This window comes from Prionailurus bengalensis, chromosome E1, assembly GCF_016509475.1.
Source record: "Prionailurus bengalensis isolate Pbe53 chromosome E1, Fcat_Pben_1.1_paternal_pri, whole genome shotgun sequence".
NCBI lineage: Eukaryota > Metazoa > Chordata > Mammalia > Carnivora > Felidae > Prionailurus > Prionailurus bengalensis.
In genome coordinates, this window is record NC_057347.1 from 23,863,398 (window position 1) to 23,883,127 (window position 19,730).

The window sequence follows — 19,730 nt, forward strand, 5'->3', positions numbered from 1 at the left end:
GCAGAAGAGAAGATTCTCAGCAGGTTTAAGTGCTTACCAAAGTGCTTTCCTGTATCCATGGCTCAGCTTCTAGTCTCTGCTGTGTTATTTTGGCACTCTAGACTTGTAAGATTGGAGAGCTGGGTTTAAAACTCTCAATATATCATTAGGGTAGCCCAAGGTCCCTTCTTGTCAAAGAAGACTAGCTGATTCCAGGGGGAAGGAAAAGCAGAATCCAGGGCACCTGTAAATCCCTGTAGTTTTGTGCTGTGGGTTTGCAGTTAATTATACAGCAGGCAACAGTAATATGCTGCAGCTCTGTTGGCATACTTGTTTCAAAAAGAGCAAAATCTTCCAGCAGAGCAAAGAAGGGGCTTTGAAGGAGCTGCAAATGAATGAAGCAATGATCATTTTATTGTAAACTAAAGCTCTACAGTGGAATCAGGGCATCTGAACTGCAAGGAGGTGGTGCAGGAGATGCCAAGTAGAAATACATGGTTCAGATGTGTTTTACACCTCTTGATTTGGATTCTCCTGCAGAAATATAGTCACACAAGGAGACCACCACTGGTCACAGCCAGCCAAATTGCTCTTTCTCCTATGGTAGTGCTGTTAGCGACTGCTAGTAGGTTATTCAGCCGACCTCTTCTGATTCTGCTTTGCTGCCTTACTTCAAAAGATTTGCCCTATACTGGCTTTCATTCACAGCTTGATGTAACCACTGCTTGTTTGCATGCATCCCCGTCATTTTCATATAGGGTCTTTTTTTTTTTTTCAAGTTAGAAGGCAAAAGAATTGGGAGCATTTTTATATGATAAAAGATTTATGTAGGGCTAGCTGGAATCAAGCAAAATGAAATTCAGCTGGAAGGGCTGGTAATAGGCTGAGAGAACTTGTGACTGCCAGAGAAGTCAGTGTTCCTTAAATAAAGAGGGTTCAGCTAGCAGGCAGCAACTCTGACTTTGCATTCATATTGAAGCAGGCTCTCCAGCCACTCTGTGCAGGCAGATCAATAAAATCAGAGGTGACTTAATGCCAAGAACCTCAGAATTCAAAGGATTTCTCTTGTCCTTCTTTAAATTTAGTCTACATTGAAGTGTAATGCTAGCCTCAGGAACAGGTGAGAAAATGTATAGAATTTGGTTTATGATTGTATATTAAGCAGTGTCCTTGGAAAATATTCCCTTTGCTTTCTCAGTTATCACATCTGTAAAATGGAGCTAATCTGCTGGAAGGAAAATGATTCCAGTATTTATCAAAACACTGTGAATGAAGATTTATTATAAGTGCTTCCAAAAGCTTAAACAGCAAATGTCTAATGAAAAGTGAATTCATGTCCCATTTATGTATTTGAAAATGTAGTTGACTGCCTTATCAGAGATTGAGTAGTTTGACTGCTTTTGCATGATGAGTATGCAGTGAAATGTGGTAGATTTTATCTTATTAAAAGCTATATAAATAGCATATTTGACTCCTATACAGTCTCTCCTTTGGTTGTTCATCTTTATGTTGACCATGGATCTACTTTCTAGTATATCACATTAGTGTGCAGTATCCCACACTGGTCATATTCTTTTTTTTTTTTTTTTTTAACGTTTATTCATTTTTGAGAGACAGAGGCAGAGCATGAGCGGTGAAGGGGCAGAGAGGGAGGGAGATACAGAATCCGAAGCAGGCTCCAGGCTCTGAGCTGTCAGCACAGAGCTCGACGCGGGGCTCGAACTCACGAACCGCGAGATCGTGACCTGAGCCGAAGTTGGACGCTCAACCAACTGAGCCACCCAGGCGCATCTCACACTGGTCATATTCTTAAATTGAGCAAATATTCCTTATGTAAGAGTAACACAATATATAAATGATCATTATGGACATGGTTAAGTGTTTACCTGGTGATAGAGTTTATCCTTCTTTCCGTGCTCATCTCATGTACAGTCCTACAGATTCTTATTCTGTCAAAGAGGATAAGCTGCATCTAAACTTACCTCTTGTATGATTGAGTTGAGGCCCTTCTGTTAAAAACTGGAGGTGCTGGGAGTTTTTGTTCTTACCCCATACTGTGTAGATGGTTCATGGTTCCTATAACAAAGCAGCAGGGGGCTCCCTATGAGAGCTTGAGAATTGCTGATGAAAAAGGGCCGGCTTTTGGTTGGTGATGTTCTTTTCATTTCAGGCCCTTTTCTACTAAAAACTTGGCCCTCATTCTGTGAAGACTCCCTAAGAGATTAGAGTGTAGCTGCAGAAGCAGTGGCACCATTTTATTAGTTTAAGAAATTGGTTAACAGTTTAGAGAGATTATACTGGTTTCTAAATTCCAGAAACCTGAATAGATGGAACCTGAGATTGCTTCAGTTGTAGGATTCTTCTCTTTGAATTGAGGTTCATGGTAGGAGACTGTGCAGGTAGCTCCTTTCTTTAGATTCCTTGATGTCTTAAAAGAAAGACATTCCTATATTCTCATTAGCGTTTACTGTTAGTTTTCTGCTTAGCTACAACTCCCTCTGTTCTAGAACCCGTGCATACTTTTTACCGGTTGAGGATGGCTACTTGCATGGTAACTAAGGATCTCTTGTGAATTGAAACCCCTTCCCCTGAATGAGAGGCTCAAAGGACCCAAACAGCAAAGGTGCAGGATTTTGCACTCAGAGGTTACTCTTCCTGCCTTATGAATTAGCTCTGTGATACAGGTTTGATGCAAAGAGCATTGCTACTCACAAATCACATGAGGTATACAGTTTGTGTGCAGTGATATGTCACAGCATTTTATTTATATGGCCAGCTCAGTCTATTCTGCTCCTTTCACTGCCATGGAAAGTGCATCATTTTCCTCCCTCTCTCCTCCTTCCCACATATCATCAGCACCACCCACAATGTTCTGCCCATTAAGTCCTGTGTGTGCCAGAAAACCCCAACAATGATTAAATGCTGATAAAAGAATGTTAGAAGGTTAAGATATCAACCAATCAATGCCCTTACAGTACTCCTAAATTGTGGGTGGTAAGTATAACTTTGCCCTTTTAACATTGAAAATAAGGATTTTTTATTTTATTATTTTTTTCAGTTGAGGAAATGACTGACATCAAATTAAGGCGGGGGGGGCGGGGAGTGGGGGGAGAAAAAAGCATTGGTGGCAAAGACCAAAGAGAATGCAGGAAACTTGCCTTGCAGTTTCCATTCTTACCCTAATCTTTTTTTCATCGTTTTGACAAGTACTTGGTCAGGAAATTCTAGGGCTAGCCAAATTTAGGTGTGGTTTTATTTATGAGAGGCCTAGAGTTTTTGAACTTGGAGTACTCTTAAAAAATTATTACCCTAAAATCATTAAAAAGTACAAATTATTTAATTTTAACAAAGTATATCACTCTAGTTACAGAATCATTTATCATTACATTTCTGCATGATTTTCAGTTTTTTAAGCTCCCATAGTACCGAATACCCTCCTTTCCAACACCCCCACCACTCCTTGCCACCTCCCTGGTCTGTGGGAGGAAGACATAGTTAAAAGGGCTTACAAAAGATAGCTGGGAACCTAGATTCCCGGCTACTTTTCTTTGGAGGAGAATTTATAAGTTCATCTCATATCCTAGGAAAGCAGTTAAGGTGGGAGGGGCTGTGGAATCAACTTCTTTGGACTTCCTTACTAAATTTTCAGTAAAATAGGAATAAGAAAGAAGATTCTATAAGACTTGTCAAGAGTGACATTTCATGTTGAAGCTTAAGATAATATGCCATGTCCATAGAGCTTAAATTAATTTTCATGAGGTTGTGTTTTATCACCACTCTGCATTATTTTTTTGTAGTAGACTTATTTTTAAAAATCCATGGTAATCCATTTCAACCCTTTCCAGCAACAGTTGCTCTGGTGAGGTAGGTCAAGAGGTATGCCTCTTTCGAGGCACCCTGGTGTGTGAAGGGTAATGAGCACTTAATTATGTCTGCTGAATGCCAGAGCTGCCAGGCTGGAGCTCTTCATGTCCGGTCTGTATCTGCTCTGACAATTCTTTTATGATGGCTTTCACTAACCTATCAGTAACTAACTGTGGTTGTTTAATTACAGAGGGAACATCCCCACGCTAAACAGGTACCGTATGTTTAGTTTCTTTTCCAATTAAAAGCACATTTTTTGTAACTTAGAATAGTGAAATCAGGGAAATAAATTAACACTACATTTGACAAGTTATGTTGTCTTCTGCTAGGGAGTCCTGAGCTCCCCTTTGGACATACTAAATTATTCTTTCTGTTTGGAAAACATGTCTGCAGCTTTTCTTCAGCTGTTCAAAAAGCAACACTTGGAAAGCCTCAGTATGGAGAAGCCCCCCATCTAGCTGTATATGATAGGGGAGTTGTCTGCCTGCTGTTCAGCTTTGCTGTAAACGTCTTTTGCTACATTCTCTGTCTAGTTTGGGGCTTTCAGAGGAGAAACCCTTAGGTTACTCCTCCCCTGGCAAATTGTTCTTAATTTTTTAATTTTTAGTTTCTTGAGTTTGCTTCTCCTTTTAGCAGAATGCAAATGCAGAAATAGCTGATCTCATGTTTTATCAGTTTGTTAGCTACTTTTCTAAAGTGTTACAATGATATGAAAACCAAATTTTATTTCAGACTTACAAGATTAACATTTGAAAAGTGTATTTAAGTCTTTGATGTATATAACCCTGTGAAGAAGTTTCCAGGCCAATATATAACACATGTGATATTTTGGTAATTTTGATTCCACCTGCTTCTGAGCCAAGCAAGGCAACACAACGCAAGTTTGAGAGGATAGCAGTTCTGATTGGAATTGGATCTACAAAACGCCAAAGCGGAAAGCAATAAGTTGGTGGCAAGTTCTTCGTAGATGATCAGTTCTGTACATTGAAATATTCATAGACTTATGTTTGTTTTGTTCCTCTCCCTTTAAATATTAAGTAATCAAAACTGATTATAGCTTTCAGAGTCCAGTTTGGATGGGGAGAGAAAAGGGAGTGCATTGGTTTGGTCTTTGTGTCTGCCCTTTGAGAGTGGACTTGGTTCATTCCTGCCTGCCAGAAAAGCTATGTCCTGGCCCCTGAGCATAGTAGTGGGGGAAACTGAACAGTGGATTTCCCCTGTTTGCCCCATGTTAACCCCATGTTTGCCACAAACACAGCCTGTTAGCTTATTCAGCGGCAGTTCCCTTTAAGTGTTATCTGGAACCCTTTTATCTTTCCTGTCTAATGCCAGGCAGGTAGAAAAAGATATAATGCCTCACAAACTTGCTTCTTTATAAATATGTTTGGTGATCCTAGAAAAGAGGATGATAGCATTTCTAAGTTCATACAACTCTGAATCCCAGTTTCTAGTGAGCACCATGTGTAAGACTTGCTTGATGCGTGTTTCATGTGTTTGTTTCATTCATGGTATCAATGGTTTCCTCTCCCACTCTGCCTTTCTACTCTCTGGTACTGTCAAAAGATAAAGTGCCTTTTTCACAGTCCTCATTTGCCAAGGGATAAAAACTTGGAGTGTCAGTCTCTGTAGTCTGTGTGACCAGCACTCTGTCCCCTGAAAAATTCCATTGCCTTTTATAATGACAGTTTGAATAGAGTACAGTATGTATGCAGATCTCTAGTCTGCATTGCTGCCTCTCTTCCCCCTGCAACACTGCAGGTGGTGCACTTCAAGGAGACTTTTGAGCAGCTCCCCAAAGTTTAGGTGCCCCTGCCTTGTTCTGAACTTGCTTCTGATCAGTATGCCAGTAACATGGCAGGCAAGTCCTAAAAGCATCGGTTACTTTGTCTTTCCTAACAGGCCGTCCAGATTGATTGGGCATTTGGAAATACTTCCCAGTATTACTTTTAAGTACATACTGCTGAGGTGCATCAAGGAATATACAGACTCCTTATGTTTTTAGCTTGAACAAACAGTTCTCTTGGAGCATCTCCATTTAACACCTGTTTGTCATGCTTACGCATACTTTGAGACCCATGCTCTGCCCTTTTGCATCTTACTAGGATTTCTTAAGGGCTTTTGGTGAGGATATGTTTACTTTGGAATAGGAGTGTTTAAATATAAAAGAGGAAATTTTGCAATTTCGAGTTGAAAAATGTCTCTTTTTCAAAAAGGGAGGAGCTCTAATGCTTACAACTGCTGTCCCCATCAGCCCAGTAAAGGGAGAAGTAAATACCTCAGTAAAGTTCCTTTTATAAACTGTGACTTGTTTCTGTATGATAGACGCTTTCTGTGATGATTTACTAAACCATTCCAAATGACTTAGTTGTTGTTGTACATGCATATATTTATCTGTGAATACTTAAGGCATTTTTCTCTAGGAATTACAGTAGATTAAGTGTTGCCTAGTTACAGCCCACTTGGCTTGCTTCCTTCCTTTTAAAAAAGGGAATGTTTTAGGGAAGGGGAAGATGCAGGATGGTTTTTAACCCCTGTGTGCTATTCATTCATTAGTCATGCCATGGCGTCCTTGTATTAAAACTGCTACATAGTTCTTCACTATCCTTAGATTTTTATTTGGAGAAATTTGGGGGTGCAAAAAATAGCTTGTGTGGGGTAAAATTGAAATGAAAGGGTTAATGTGAATCCATCAAGACAGGCCTATCCACAGTGGGTAAAAAACCAAATCTGCTCTGCAACCTGACCCTACCTCAGAGTATTCTCTTGCTCCTTTTCTCTATTGTTACTCTCCCAATCCTGCTCCTAACTTCCTTGTCTAATGCACTTGATTGAATTACTGTTTAGAATGTCCTTCTCCTCCAACCTCAACCACTATGGCATGACTCACGTAGCTAGTGTCAGCGATGTGCTGTTGGACAACTCATTCACTCCACCGTGTCAGCGGATGGGCGGAATGGTCTCTTTTCGGACTTTCGAAGATTTTGTCAGGTAAGACACTGTGGAACTGTGTCTGTTCAAGGGGAGCTATAGCCATCTCTGTTTTGGGGTCTCTGATTTCTGCCAAGTGAATAAAGGCCCCCAGAATAGCCATGAGCCAGCTAAAGAGATATAGCCCTTGCTGTATATGTCCTTGGAGAGGTATATGTTCTTCCATTTCTACCTCTTATTCAGACTCCACAAGCCTCTACTTGTTATATGAGCCTGGTCAGAAAAAAAGAAACAAACAAAAACCATCTTTTCCTTAGGAGCTAACAGAAGAAGCTGTCTGCTCTGTGATGAGTGAAATGTCAGGAGAAATTAAACACAACACCAGAGTGAGCCCCACCAGAGACGATACATCTTTTGATTAAATGCATTCAGCATCTATCTCTTGATGTATACTGATGCATTACCCTAGGGGGAGGGGTAATTACATTGGTCTGTCACTGCTCCAGTCCCAGGCTCTTTCTGTTACTTTAAGACCGATGATGACAGCAGTGCTCATAGCTTACATATGAAAAAAACAAAAAAGCTGTAGATCATTCTTTTTTTTTTTAAAGAAAAAATATATATGGTTTATTAAAGGTTAAACAATCCATCCTCCTAATTTCTGCCACTTGGTGAAATTTTGCATGTCACCTCTAGCCACTGGTGATTCTATTCAGTTGACTATTGAGCACAGAGCAGAATAGATTCTTCTTGTGGACTGGGCTGGCAATGGCAGCGTTAGTTTCCTGCCACTTAGGTTTTCTGCCACTTGGGTTTTCATGGTGGGTATTTCTCTGGTATTTTTCAGGATCTTTGATGAAGTGATGGGCTGCTTCTGTGACTCCCCACCCCAAAGCCCCACGTTCCCTGAGGCAGGTCACACATCTCTGTATGATGAAGACAAGGTATAGTGTTCCCTTTGAGAGACTGCTTTGTTACTTCAGACACAGGACTTGTAGTATATGCTATCTTTCTGGCTTTGGAAGAATCCATCTTTTTACCCTACTTTATATTATTTAATTTTATATGCCTCATCAAAGTATTTTTGGGAACAAATGGAATATAAATTCTAATCTAAAAAAAACAAAACTGTATTTATCTTGGAATCCATACTGTGAATAGCAAATGGACTCAGCCATATCCATTGCAGCTGCCTCTGAGTCTCTGAATGTTGTTTTCAAGACTCGAGCTGTGGTTGCTTTAATTCTTAGTGGTGGCTTATATATTTGTAGAATGGTGCTATCATAGTATTCAGGGAATGGCAGACTAGATAGCAGGGGAAAAAAATAGGCATTTTGTTTAGAACTTTGTCCTTTTATTAAATCCCTTCTTTTCATTTCACAGTAAACAGATAATTCTGCTTTTTCCCGATGAGGTGATTTTCCCATGGTTTGATACTTCCACTGTTTGATAAATTGTTAGGAAATATGTGAGAATATGTTCAGATGGCTTCTTCTACTCGTTTTTCTTCACATTCTGTGAAGAAATGTGACAAATGGTTTCATTCCCATTTTATTCATGAAAAAGTTGACACAGTGGTCTTCAAGTTCATGTCAAGTCAGGATTTGAGTCCCCCTCTGGGTAATGCCTTTGCTGCCTTATCTTTGAAAAGTTAGGTGTTTTACTTTATTTGATCTCTGTCGTGGATGCTGATCAATGGTTTCTTTTCCTTTTTTTTTTTTTAATTTTAATGTTTATTTTTATTTTTTATTTTTTTTTTTAATTTTTTTTTTCAACGTTTTATTTATTTTTGAGACAGAGAGGGACAGAGCATGAACGGGGGAGGGGCAGAGAGAGAGAGGGAGACACAGAATCGGAAACAGGCTCCAGGCTCTGAGCCATCAGCCCAGAGCCTGACGCAGGGCTCAAACTCACGGACCGCGAGATCGTGACCTGGCTGAAGTCAGACGCTTAACCGACTGCGCCACCCAGGCGCCCCGTTTTATTTTTATTTTTGAGACAGAGAAAGAATATGAATGGGGGAGGGTCAGAGAGAGGGAGACACAGAATCTGAAGCAGGCTCCAGGCTGTGAGCTGTCAGCACAGAGCCCGACGCGGGGCTCAAACTCACGGACTGTGAGATCATGACCTGAGCCGAAGTCGGATGCCCAACCGACTGAGCCACTCAGGCGCCCCTGATCAATGGTTTCAATTTGCTTATTCATACTAGTGGGGAAACCAGAATGTCCTGTGAGGCGTATCTCTTTTTCAGGTATTCTACCAAGTACTGTAACTTCTCTCTGCCTCTATATTTACCAGCCTGCTAATTTCTTTGTGTTGTGTTCTTGAGTTACAGGTCCCCAGGGATGAACCAATTCACATTCTGAATGTGGCTATCAAGACTGACTGTGATATTGAGGATGACAGACTGGCAGCTATGTTCAGAGAGTTTACCCAACAAAATGTAAGTCCTAGGTTGGGTGGAAATTGATGGTGGCCGCTTTCCTGCTGATGTATCCTATCCACCCTTTTATCTTACCACTGATAATGGCTATGTCTTTTACATAGTTCTGCCTGTAGGGGTGAAATTCCAAAGTGACTTAATAGTATGTAATGAATATCTTATGTCAAGAAATATAGACCTCAAATATTCAAAATGTTTTTAAGGAAAGTAAGTTGTGTTCTTAAATCTTTCCCAGAGCTCTGTCTTGAACTTCCATTCGCCTGCTGAATATTTTCCTTTGGTGACTTAACTCCATAAATCTAGGCCTAGATTCCCCTGAGTTTCCTTCTATATCCTTCCCTTCTGTCCCTTGAAAGTATCAGTTATACTTCCATTCTCCTTTCAATTCTGTGTCTCTTGGATATATTGTGTTGACTTCAAACTTCATAGTTTAAACCTAAATTTCCATCATTTTCCTTCACCTCTTATGACCCCCTGCCAACCACCCCCAAGAAACAAAACAAACCCAAGTAACCAAACCCTTTACCCCTAGTCATTTGGAAATCATTGACTTCTTCCTTTCCTTGCCATTCCATTAATCTACTCCTCTACCCACAATCCTTACTTGTTTATTTCCATCAGGTCTGACATCAGGATCTCTGAGGTTTTTCTTTACAGTGTCTCTTACCCTTTCTTCTTAGTTTTAAAATTCTCAATGCCACCATTCTAGTGTAAACTCTTACCTCACATCTGAGGCATGGCAACAGGTTTACTTGTGATCCATTTGTGTTCCCCTTGTTCTCCCCCCAGCTTCGGTTCTGCTCACTTCCACAAAGTTAAATGTCCAAAATGCCCCCTTACCAAGGTATTCTCCCACTTAGAGTTGGTTCTCTTACCCTCAAGATACATCTGTAGCTTGATATTTAACATCATCCTATTAACGAAGGCTCACAGTCTAGCCTTTGCTGCTCCTAAGTCTTTGTCTCATTTACCTTTGTTTACCTCATCTCTTCTGTGGTCCTCATCTGAAAGGTTTTCTACTCACACTAACTTCCTTCCAGTCTTTCTCTCTCCCCTTCCTTCCTTCCTTCCTTCTTCCCTCCCTCCCTTCTTCTGCTTGTTTTAAGAGCTGTCTCAAATTTCACCGCTTTCATGAGGCCTTCTCTGAGTAGCCCTCACTAAAATGTATTTTTCTTCCTTGCATTTCTAATTGGTCATCATATATTTATTAGCAGTAATGATACTTTTTTTTTTATAAAGAGCTTCTATGTAAACTTTTTTATTTGCACCTTATCAGAGTCTCATGGGGCTGGATTAGTCAGGAATTATTCTGTTATACACGTGGGGAAAAGTTCAAGTTCAGAGTAGATTAAGGTCCCTTGATCACCCACTGGTAGATGATATAGCAAAAACCTGAATTTAAGGCTTGTGATGCCAGCTCTAAGGGTCACAGATCTAGGTGCTTTAGTAAATAATACATTCTTAGCCCTGAAGATGCTTATAGTCTTATTGGAGGGAATGGTTAGACATGCTCAAATAATAATCTGCAGTTACATTTCATTGTGACATGTGATAGATGCCAAAGCACCTCTCTTCAGCTGCCCTTAATGACAACTACTCATGTGTTTCCTTTGAATGGAAAGCACCTAACTTATACTGCTTGTTATAATGAGCTCAGTAGATGTTTTTTAAAATTTAATTTAGCAATATAAGCAATTAGTGCCATAGGCATTCACATCATGTAATGCTGATGGTAGATACTCAGGAAAAGATGGTAACTTTGTGTTTCAGATGAGTCTTTAATCCATTATACTCTCAAAGCACACAAATTGACTGTAAGATTATAGTGGCCAAGATGAGGAAAAGGTACTTTCAGAGAAGTGAAGGTACGGGACATGCCTGGGAGTTTTTCTTTAGAAGAGAAATTTACCTTTCTTCTTGACCTGGACTAGTGACGTCATAAAATTAACCTGAGACCAGTGACCAAGGTAACCTTAGCTGTAAGAGACCTACTGTTATGTGTGGCTGCTGACTCTGCTGCTTGATGAAATAACATACGACCGTTTCTTCCCAGGTGTTGAGGCACTAATTGCCGATATTTGATTGTTTTGACCTCAACTTTAGGCTTTTTGTTACCCTCAAATCCAAGGCTTATATATCATCACACATTGGTTTAAAGAAACAGTTTCTTTATTTTTACTGCATATATTTGTAACATTAACTGGCAATAGGAAATTGCCTTTTTCCTTTACTGAACTTGTAAACTGAGGCACAGAGAAATCCAGCATCTTTGTCTAATGCTTTTCGAAAGGCTAAGGGTATACTGTGCTGACATTCTAAGCCTAGAGAAGCTATTAACTGCATTAGGTACTGTGCTTATCCAGGAATACTTGACATTTTCACTTCCTTGTTTTGGGGGAAAAAAAAAAACATAAAAAGAAAGGGAAGGAGAAGCAATTAAAAAAATCTGAAATGATAACTAGTTTTGTTTTTCACTTCATGATCATGCTCCTAGCAGTTTAGAAAAAGTTTTTTTTTTTTTTAAGCACACATTAAACTATCAAATAGGTTGATCCAAATTGTCCAAATAATCTTCTAGTCCCAGCATGTCTTTTTTTCTCTCATAGAAATTAGGATCATATATTTGTAAATGACTTGTGGAGGAGATTGAAGCAGTCAGTGTAAATGGAGTTTCTCCAGGTGCTGACGCCTAATCGCTGGGTAATAGCTGTGGACTTGCTGTGAGACTGGCATTATTACAATGTAATCAGAATCCTGTTGCTCTGCTGTTATTGTCAGCCACTTGTGGAATTTTAAAAGCAATAACAATTTTGATTTTAAATCATGGCATTATTAAAGTTATTTTCTTCCCTTGCCAGAACATAGCTATTGATGCTTGTCTTTGAAGGACTTGGCTGTAGTGGAATTCTTTGTTGGTGCTGGAAAAAAACGTTTCTGTTCCTAGGCATGCTTAAAGACTGATAACCATGGCAGCCCCCACTACACTGTGTTCTTCTAAAACCGTTTTTTCTTACTGTAGTATCAATACTTGGTTATTTACATTAATGGGTATGATGCCAGTACAGATCCTTTTTAAATGTTAGTAAGCCAAAATTTATTCATGTTTGGTCTGGGGATTTATTATTAGAAAATTAATTTTTCCAGTTATCTTTTGTTTATGCTGTTAGTTAATTTTATTACTAAGCAGTGCCATAGTAGAAATGGAGAAGTAGGAGGAAAATGGCTCAGGAATGTGCCTATTCATAAGGGGAAGCTAATTTGGACTTAAAAAATACATAGTATCATGAAAGTTAAGAATTGGCTTATGAACATAGCTCTTGGTTCGAGTTACAGCAAGGAATGTGATCAAACTAAAGTCTGACTGTGGTTTGTGAAAATCTACATTTTTTTTTTTTCTATTTGTATTATTCATATATCCTCTCAGGGCATTCAACTAGTGGCATTGCTTTTCTCTTTGTTGCGATGTAGCCCCTTTTTGTTAGGGACCTTTAAAAGTATGTCCCTTACTTAATTCATTAACCTGTTTCTTTGTTTCTACTTTTGAGATAAATGAGCAGTACGCCATAGAGAAAGGCTTAGATCCAGAGGCCCAAGACTCCTATGAGAGTCTGTCTCAAAGCTGCTGGTGTCTGTTGCCTTCTAATATGCTGCTCGCCTATGCCAGGTGGAGATGTCAGTAGCCAGTAAATTTAAAAGCCTGTGAAACATTGCTTTTGCCAATTTTTAAAGAGAATTGAAAAAAAATACCTTCATGTAAAATAGGGGGGAAATATTTTAGAAGAACTAGAAAGGTCAGGACTTGTTCTGCTGAATTCTAGGAATGCAGTGTCTGATGATAGGTAGTATCTGTAAGTAACAGTGTAGGACCTGAATTTTCTGTGGTATGGAAATTTCTTCTTTTCCCTCTGATTACATTTAGTTTCTGTATCAGTATGAATCTTCACGTTTGAATACAGGCCCACTAACGTGATTTTTGATAAGCAGAAATTATATTGAGGTCCACCTTGAGGTAAAATAGTCCTTAGAGAATTTAGGTGACTTCATGTGATCTTTTTCCACAGAGTTCTACTTCAGTTTTGTCCAGATCAATATATAAAACCTATTCCATCAGAGCCAGGTTGAGATATGTTTATTTGCAAGTTTGAAGGTATTGAGGCAAGATGTAGATACACAAAAAAGGGTGCTTGCCCAGTCAGAGCTTTCTGAGGATTAAATGGGGTAAAACTTAGGATGAATGGAGATCTCATCTATCTTCTGTTTACATGTTTTGTTTGTAGAAAGCTACCCTGGTTGAGCATGGGATACGGCGCCTTACTTTCCTGGTCGCACAAAAGGTACTGGCACATGACCGATACTCCCCCAATATGTCTTAACGCTGCTTCTAGAATTTTAAAAAATAAAATATGGAATTATAATCATTTATTTCTTGTAGAATCTAATAAATTTTTTCCTATAAATTTAATCAAGAAAAAACATTAACTCATCACCTTTTACTTAATTCATTTTTAATTTTATTATTAATTGCCAGCTTCTGTTTTTTCTTCTTTTCTGTCTTTCATTTGAAAGGATTTCAGAAAACAGGTCAACTATGAGGTGGATCAGAGATTTCATGTAAGTAAAAGGAACCACAATGAAAGATTACTTACTGTTTTATCTATCTGCCACCAATTATTTAAATATAGAGTATGTGTGAGTTCTTTAGAAGAGCTGGACTAATGTTTGGTTCTTCTTTTAGAAAGTGTTAAAATGAATCTTCCAGTTCTTCTTTAGTGTTCCAGCTAAAGTTTGTTTTTTGTTTTTTTTTTTAACCCTGTAATGAACTCTCAGTATAACTGAGAAATAGTTAAGAATGAACATAAGCATTTATCCAGATGACTAACGAAGAAGTGGGAACTAACTACTAATCTCTTCTGTGCAGAGTGAACATAGGGACTTCAGTAATGAAGAACTGTTGATTGTACTTTGGGGTTTTGGCTTCTACCAAAGTTGGATTCAGGTTCTATTATTGAGAATTCTCAATTCTGAAAAACAATCATTTATTATTTAAAATGTCTTAACAGAACCTAAGTTGGTGTTTTTGTCTTATGTTAATTCTAGGAGCAGGAAATAAATAAAATTAAGCATTAAATTGCTTGTTCTCCCATTTAACTGAATTAACTGTTAGTATTTATGAGATTAAAAATTTTGTTGAAAAGAGAACTAAGTTAATAGCCTGGCATCCAAACAATGGTATATCCACAATCATACCCATTGTGGTAGTAAGGTCAAAAATCCAGTTTGCAATCAAGATGTTATTTTCTAAAATGACTGATTATTGTTAACATATTTCTTTAAAAATTGATCTTAGGGGCGCCTGGTGGCGCAGTCGGTTAAGCGTCCGACTTCAGCCAGGTCACGATCTCGCGGTCTGTGAGTTCGAGCCCCGCGTCGGGCTCTGGGCTGATGGCTCAGAGCCTGGAGCCTGTTTCCGATTCTGTGTCTCCCTCTCTCTCTGCCCCTCCCCTGTTCATGCTCTGTCCCTCTCTGTCCCAAAAATAAATAAACGTTGAAAAAAAAAAATTAAAAAAAAAAAATTGATCTTATTGTAGCTAAGTAAGATTCCAGAAGATATTAGGAAGTCTTAATTTTCCTGATAAGAACTTTATTTGGGGGGCACCTGGGTGATCCACTCTTGGTTTTGGCTCAGTTTACGATCTCATGGTTTGTGGATTCAGGCTCCACACCTGGCAGCTTGGAGCCTGCTTGGGATTCTCTTTCTCTCCCTCTCTCTCTCTGCCCCTACCCCACTTGTGCTGTCTCTGTCTCTCTCAAATAAATAAACTTAAAAAAAAAAAAAGAGTTTCAGGGCACCTGGGTGGCTCAGTCGGGTAAGTGTCCAGCCTCGGCTCAGGTGATGATCTCATGGTTTGTAGGTTCGAGTCCCATGTCAGCTCAGAGCCTGGAGCCTGCTTTGGATTCTGTGTCTACCTCTCTCTCTTCCCCTCCCCCACCCACACTCTGTCTCTCTCTCTCAAAAATAAATAAAACATTAAAAAAATTAAAAAAAGAATTTTGTTTTTTTTTTTTAATATTTTTTTTTTTTAATTTTTTTTTTCAACGTTTATTTATTTTTGGGACAGAGAGAGACAGAGCATGAACAGGGGAGGGGCAGAGAGAGAGGGAGACACAGAATCGGAAACTGGCTCCAGGCTCTGAGCCATCAGCCCAGAGCCTGACGCGGGGCTCGAACTCCCGGACTGCGAGATCGTGACCTGGCTGAAGTCGGACGCTTAACCGACTGCGCCACCCAGGCGCCCCAAGAATTTTGTTTTAACAATTAAGATAAGTTAGTTTTCAAGCACTGTTCATTTGTAATGAAGATAGCATTTGGGATTCTGGAAAGGACTTTCTAAATTCAAGGACCTATGTGTGACTGCTTTTATTGCCCTTTGTCTATTAGGTCTGTAGCACTTGACATTTTGTTTTCCTTCTCAGAGTTCACCTTGTTGGTCTAGTCTACAGAGAAACAAGACAGACTGCCCTCAAGCTAAAGAGCTAAGATTTTCTGAAATGCTTTAGGAAATGTTGTAGACTGTATAACTCCCCTGTGTTATTGATGTCAGGAAATCAGGCAGAGTGCAGATATGTATCAATCAATAACTTTAGATAGGAAACTAGAGGCAGTGGAGAAGTATGAGGAGCTTAAAGAGAACCCTGGGGCTTTAGAGAGAAAAATCAAGAGCTTAGAGAATAAAATTGATACTTGGGATAGAATATGGAAGCCCATGAATGAATAGTATGGCTGTTAAATGCTGATCTGAACTAAAGTAGACATGCCAGAGCCAAGACCTGGATTTGGGAAGAAAGAATACTGGACTAGATTCTTAAGTTTTAATGTGATCTTTCATTTCTCACTGACTTTGGAATGATATAATATTCTGGGGAATAATAGTAAACTTGTAAAATTATTTTCCTTTTCCCTAATAATTCAGATGGAGACTTGATGTTTATAGCACAGTAACCGGTTTCCTATAGTAAGCATTCCACAATGGATTAAAACTCTCCATTAAAATTTTTAAAAAGCCAAAGTGATTCATTTCCATGGGCATTCTTTTTCTTTTCCTTTTTTTTTTTTTTGTAATGTTTTTATTTTTATTTATTTTGGGGGAGAACGTGAGCAGGGGAGGAATAGAGGGAGAGAGAATCTGAAGCAAGCTGCATACTGTCAGTGCAGAGCCTGACACAGGTCTTGAACTCAAGAACCACAAGACCATGACCTGAGCTGAAGTCAGATGTTTAACCGACTAAGCCACTCAGGTGCCCCAATAGGCATTATTTCTTTTGTACTTTCTTACCTCTGAATCTTTGTCATGTCCGAGAGTGTATCTACAGCTTTAAAACATTTTTTTGTTGTTGTTCTCCCTGCTATCCAGTAGGTTGAATAGGGACACGTATAGGCAAAATCTGCCAGGAAATGAGCCCAGTAGCTGGTCTTCCCCAGGAATCGTTGTCCAGTTCCTATTTATAGTGGCATCAAGTGAGTAATCAGTTAAGTTATCAAGTGATTTGTGATGAGTATAGGAAAGGTTGCTTTAGGACGTAGAGAACATTGAGGTTTGGTGCGGACTGGATTTTCTCTGAAGAATTGAATGACAGAGGAATTGGGGTGTTTTTATGTGAGACTCCTTAGAAGTGATTAGTGGTTATGCAGGGGGCAAGGGCAACTATTACTGAGCTCCATCCAGGATCTACAATAGCCAGGAAGCCTTGGCAGGAGTTGTACAAATCCAGGGCTCATTGTCATGGTGCTGCTCTTAGTTCCTCTGCTGGTGGTAGCTTGCCATTCGTGGAGGACGCTTAGCCTCTGTCATGTCATCTGATGTGTGCTTGCCCCATAGTTAGTGTAGTGTGAAAAAGAGGAAGCTTTCTGGGAGTGTTAGAGATGAATCCCTTGATCTCTCTGGCTTTTTGGTAATCCACTGTGATGTATGCAGCCTCCCCTGTTCTACACTGTGAAATCCCTATATTATTGAAGAGAAAATGTGCACATGAGGGGGTGAGGAGAGGAGGAAGGTTACCAAGGCTGTTCAAGAACAGCATTGGCTAGTGTGGAATGAAGCAGCTGTGCCATTGTCACATGGTCCTCGTCTCTCATGCTGCCTCAGAACCAGAACAAGGCAAATGAGGGCCAGAGTAATGATTCCTAGAGAGTGTATATCTTGTTAGGTGCTTATTCAGATGCCAATGAAGACTGTAAGCATTTCCAAAACTTTGTTGTCTATCACCACAGTCTCCACAGAGCTGAGCACTGGAATGTCTGCTACTGCCTTAGTCTCTTAGAGAATCCCTTAGAGTATGGAGCCTGTTCCTCCCAGCAGGCAGTATCCACCAGCACTAAGGAGTCTTGATATTGAGGTTCTTTCCATGGCCATCTAATTAAATCAAGTGCCCATAACAGGGCTTGCATAACTGCTTAACATTGATATTTAAACCAATTTTGAGAACAAACAAACCCATCCTTGTAAATACCTCCTTCCTATTTTAAAAAAATTGAAGCTTTAAAAGCGAAAGAACAGGGTCTTTGAATATCTGCAGCTGTATCAGCTGCAGTTCTCCAGCTTTATGTAGTATTTAAGTCTCTTAGTTTCACTCACATTTCAGATCTAGAATTCCAGAAAGTGTAGCAGAAGGTGCTGTCTGATTGGAGTGTAAGTATTAAGCTTTTTGAAGCTTTCCGTATTTTTTTTCAGCAAAGTTTTGTTAGGGATATGGAAGTGCGAATTTTTAGGATTTCTCCTGATACTTTGCAACCCAAACAAAAGCATTAGGTCCAAACACTGTGATAAATCAGTTTTATCTAGGTTTCCTTTTGCATCTTGCTTGCACAATTTTAGGCAATTAAACAAATTCTCCTATAAATCACCTAGGAGATAGTTGTAGTTTTACCAGTTTTATGAGTGATTCCCACTTATTTGGGTCTGAAGGAAGAACCAACTATCAAAAATAGTTATCATGGTGGGGTGCCTGGGTGTCTTAGTCAGTTAAGCATCCGACTCCTGTATTTGAGTCAGGTCATGATCTCACGGTTTTGTGAACTCGAGCCCTGCATCGGGCTCTGCACCGACAGTACTGCGGAGCCTGCTTGGGATTCTCTCTCTCTCCCTGTGTCTCTGCCCTTCCCTGACCCATGCTGTCTCTGTCTCTCTCAAAATAAATAAATAAACTTTAAAAAAATGTTTAAAAATAGTTATCATGGTTAGTAGTTCATTTCTTTAAAAAAATTGATATGCCAATTATATCTCAATAAAGTTAGAAAAAATTGGTAGTTTTGTTTGCTAGTGGATCAACTATTAGTTTTTCAGAAGGTTTGGTTTGGGTTTTTGTTTTAATTACAGTCTATATAATTAGTTCTCAGCATGTTGAGGTAAAAGAGAATTGCACCAGCAAGTTTCCAATTTCTTCATCTCATTAGGTTTTTAACACGATTATTAGTATCATAATCATCTATGATGTTTTCTGTTGCAGGTTTTCACATTCTCTGATTTGCAGGGTGTCTTGATTGGCTAATTTAGGCAAATTATTTTGATTGTCTTGATGATGGTTGGCTGATTAGAACACAGCAGGGGTATAATTTCTTCCTGAGAAATGTTGCATTCTTTTGGTTTTTGGTACCAGAACACTAAGAGGGTTTTTCTTTGTGTACATTCAATTATTATATTTGCCCATAACACTAGTAGAATGCCTGGAAAGCAATTACATTAGTGATGGAATAAGCATGAATGCTGTTAGTAGAAAAATTGGAAGTCTCAGGATGAGGTGGGGTGAAGGAATTGACTACAACTGTAGGACCAGACTTCTGCTTTTCTTCTCTGTGTTTTTTGTTTCTGCGATTTTTTTGAGCACTGAAGGAAGTGACGGCTTGCTATAAAAGTCTTCAGAACTTGTCTGTCTTTCTAAGAATCACTCAATAATCCTGGTTTTTCATTGCACAGAACTTCTGGCCATTTCCTGACCTGAATGCTTCACGCTTAAATTGAGGACCCCACTGTGGAGCTAAAAATTTGCTCAAAAGTTATTTTAAAAAAAGTTTATATTATCTCATAACACTGTTTCTTAGCTAAACTTAATGAAAGTGGTTTTTTCGATTTTGGTGAGTCTTTGCCCACCCCTGCCAAGAATTAGTTCTCTTTTGTTGTTGGTTGTAAAGGTATTTCCATTCAAGATTGTTTGCTTTCCATGTCTTTTGGTTACCACAAATTCTCATAATGGACTGAATGGTAAAGACAGCTTATTTGTTACTATCGTGATGTTTTGGAAGGAATAATGATTTTGATTCTGCATATATACACACTTAAATAAGTGGTATACTAGGGGCGCCTGGGTAGCCCAGTCGGTTGAGCATCCAACTTCGGCTCAAGTCATGATCTCACGGTCTGTGAGTTCGAGCCCCACGTTGGGCTCTGTGCTGACAGCTCAGAGCCTGGAACCTACATCAGGTTCTGTGTCTCCCTGTTTCTCTGCCCCTCCTTTGCTCATG

General features: G+C 39.3%; 1 protein-coding gene across 21 annotated transcripts in view; it reads left to right on the forward strand.

The window, feature by feature from the left end:
- The window catches only part of ACACA (acetyl-CoA carboxylase alpha), a 282,866-nt gene that overhangs the window by 153,284 nt on the left and 109,852 nt on the right, over positions 1-19,730 (forward strand). For 11 of the 21 annotated variants that reach the window (XM_043583805.1, XM_043583826.1, XM_043583819.1 and 8 more), the window contains 6 exons: positions 4,034-4,057; positions 6,688-6,831; positions 7,619-7,715; positions 9,101-9,214; positions 13,492-13,548; positions 13,781-13,825. In XM_043583805.1, the coding sequence (XP_043439740.1) occupies positions 4,034-4,057; positions 6,688-6,831; positions 7,619-7,715; positions 9,101-9,214; positions 13,492-13,548; positions 13,781-13,825 (481 nt within the window). The remainder of the gene's footprint in view (positions 1-4,033; positions 4,058-6,687; positions 6,832-7,618; positions 7,716-9,100; positions 9,215-13,491; positions 13,549-13,780; positions 13,826-19,730) is intronic. The other 10 variants (XM_043583808.1, XM_043583820.1, XM_043583824.1 and 7 more) reach the window with 7 other exon arrangements.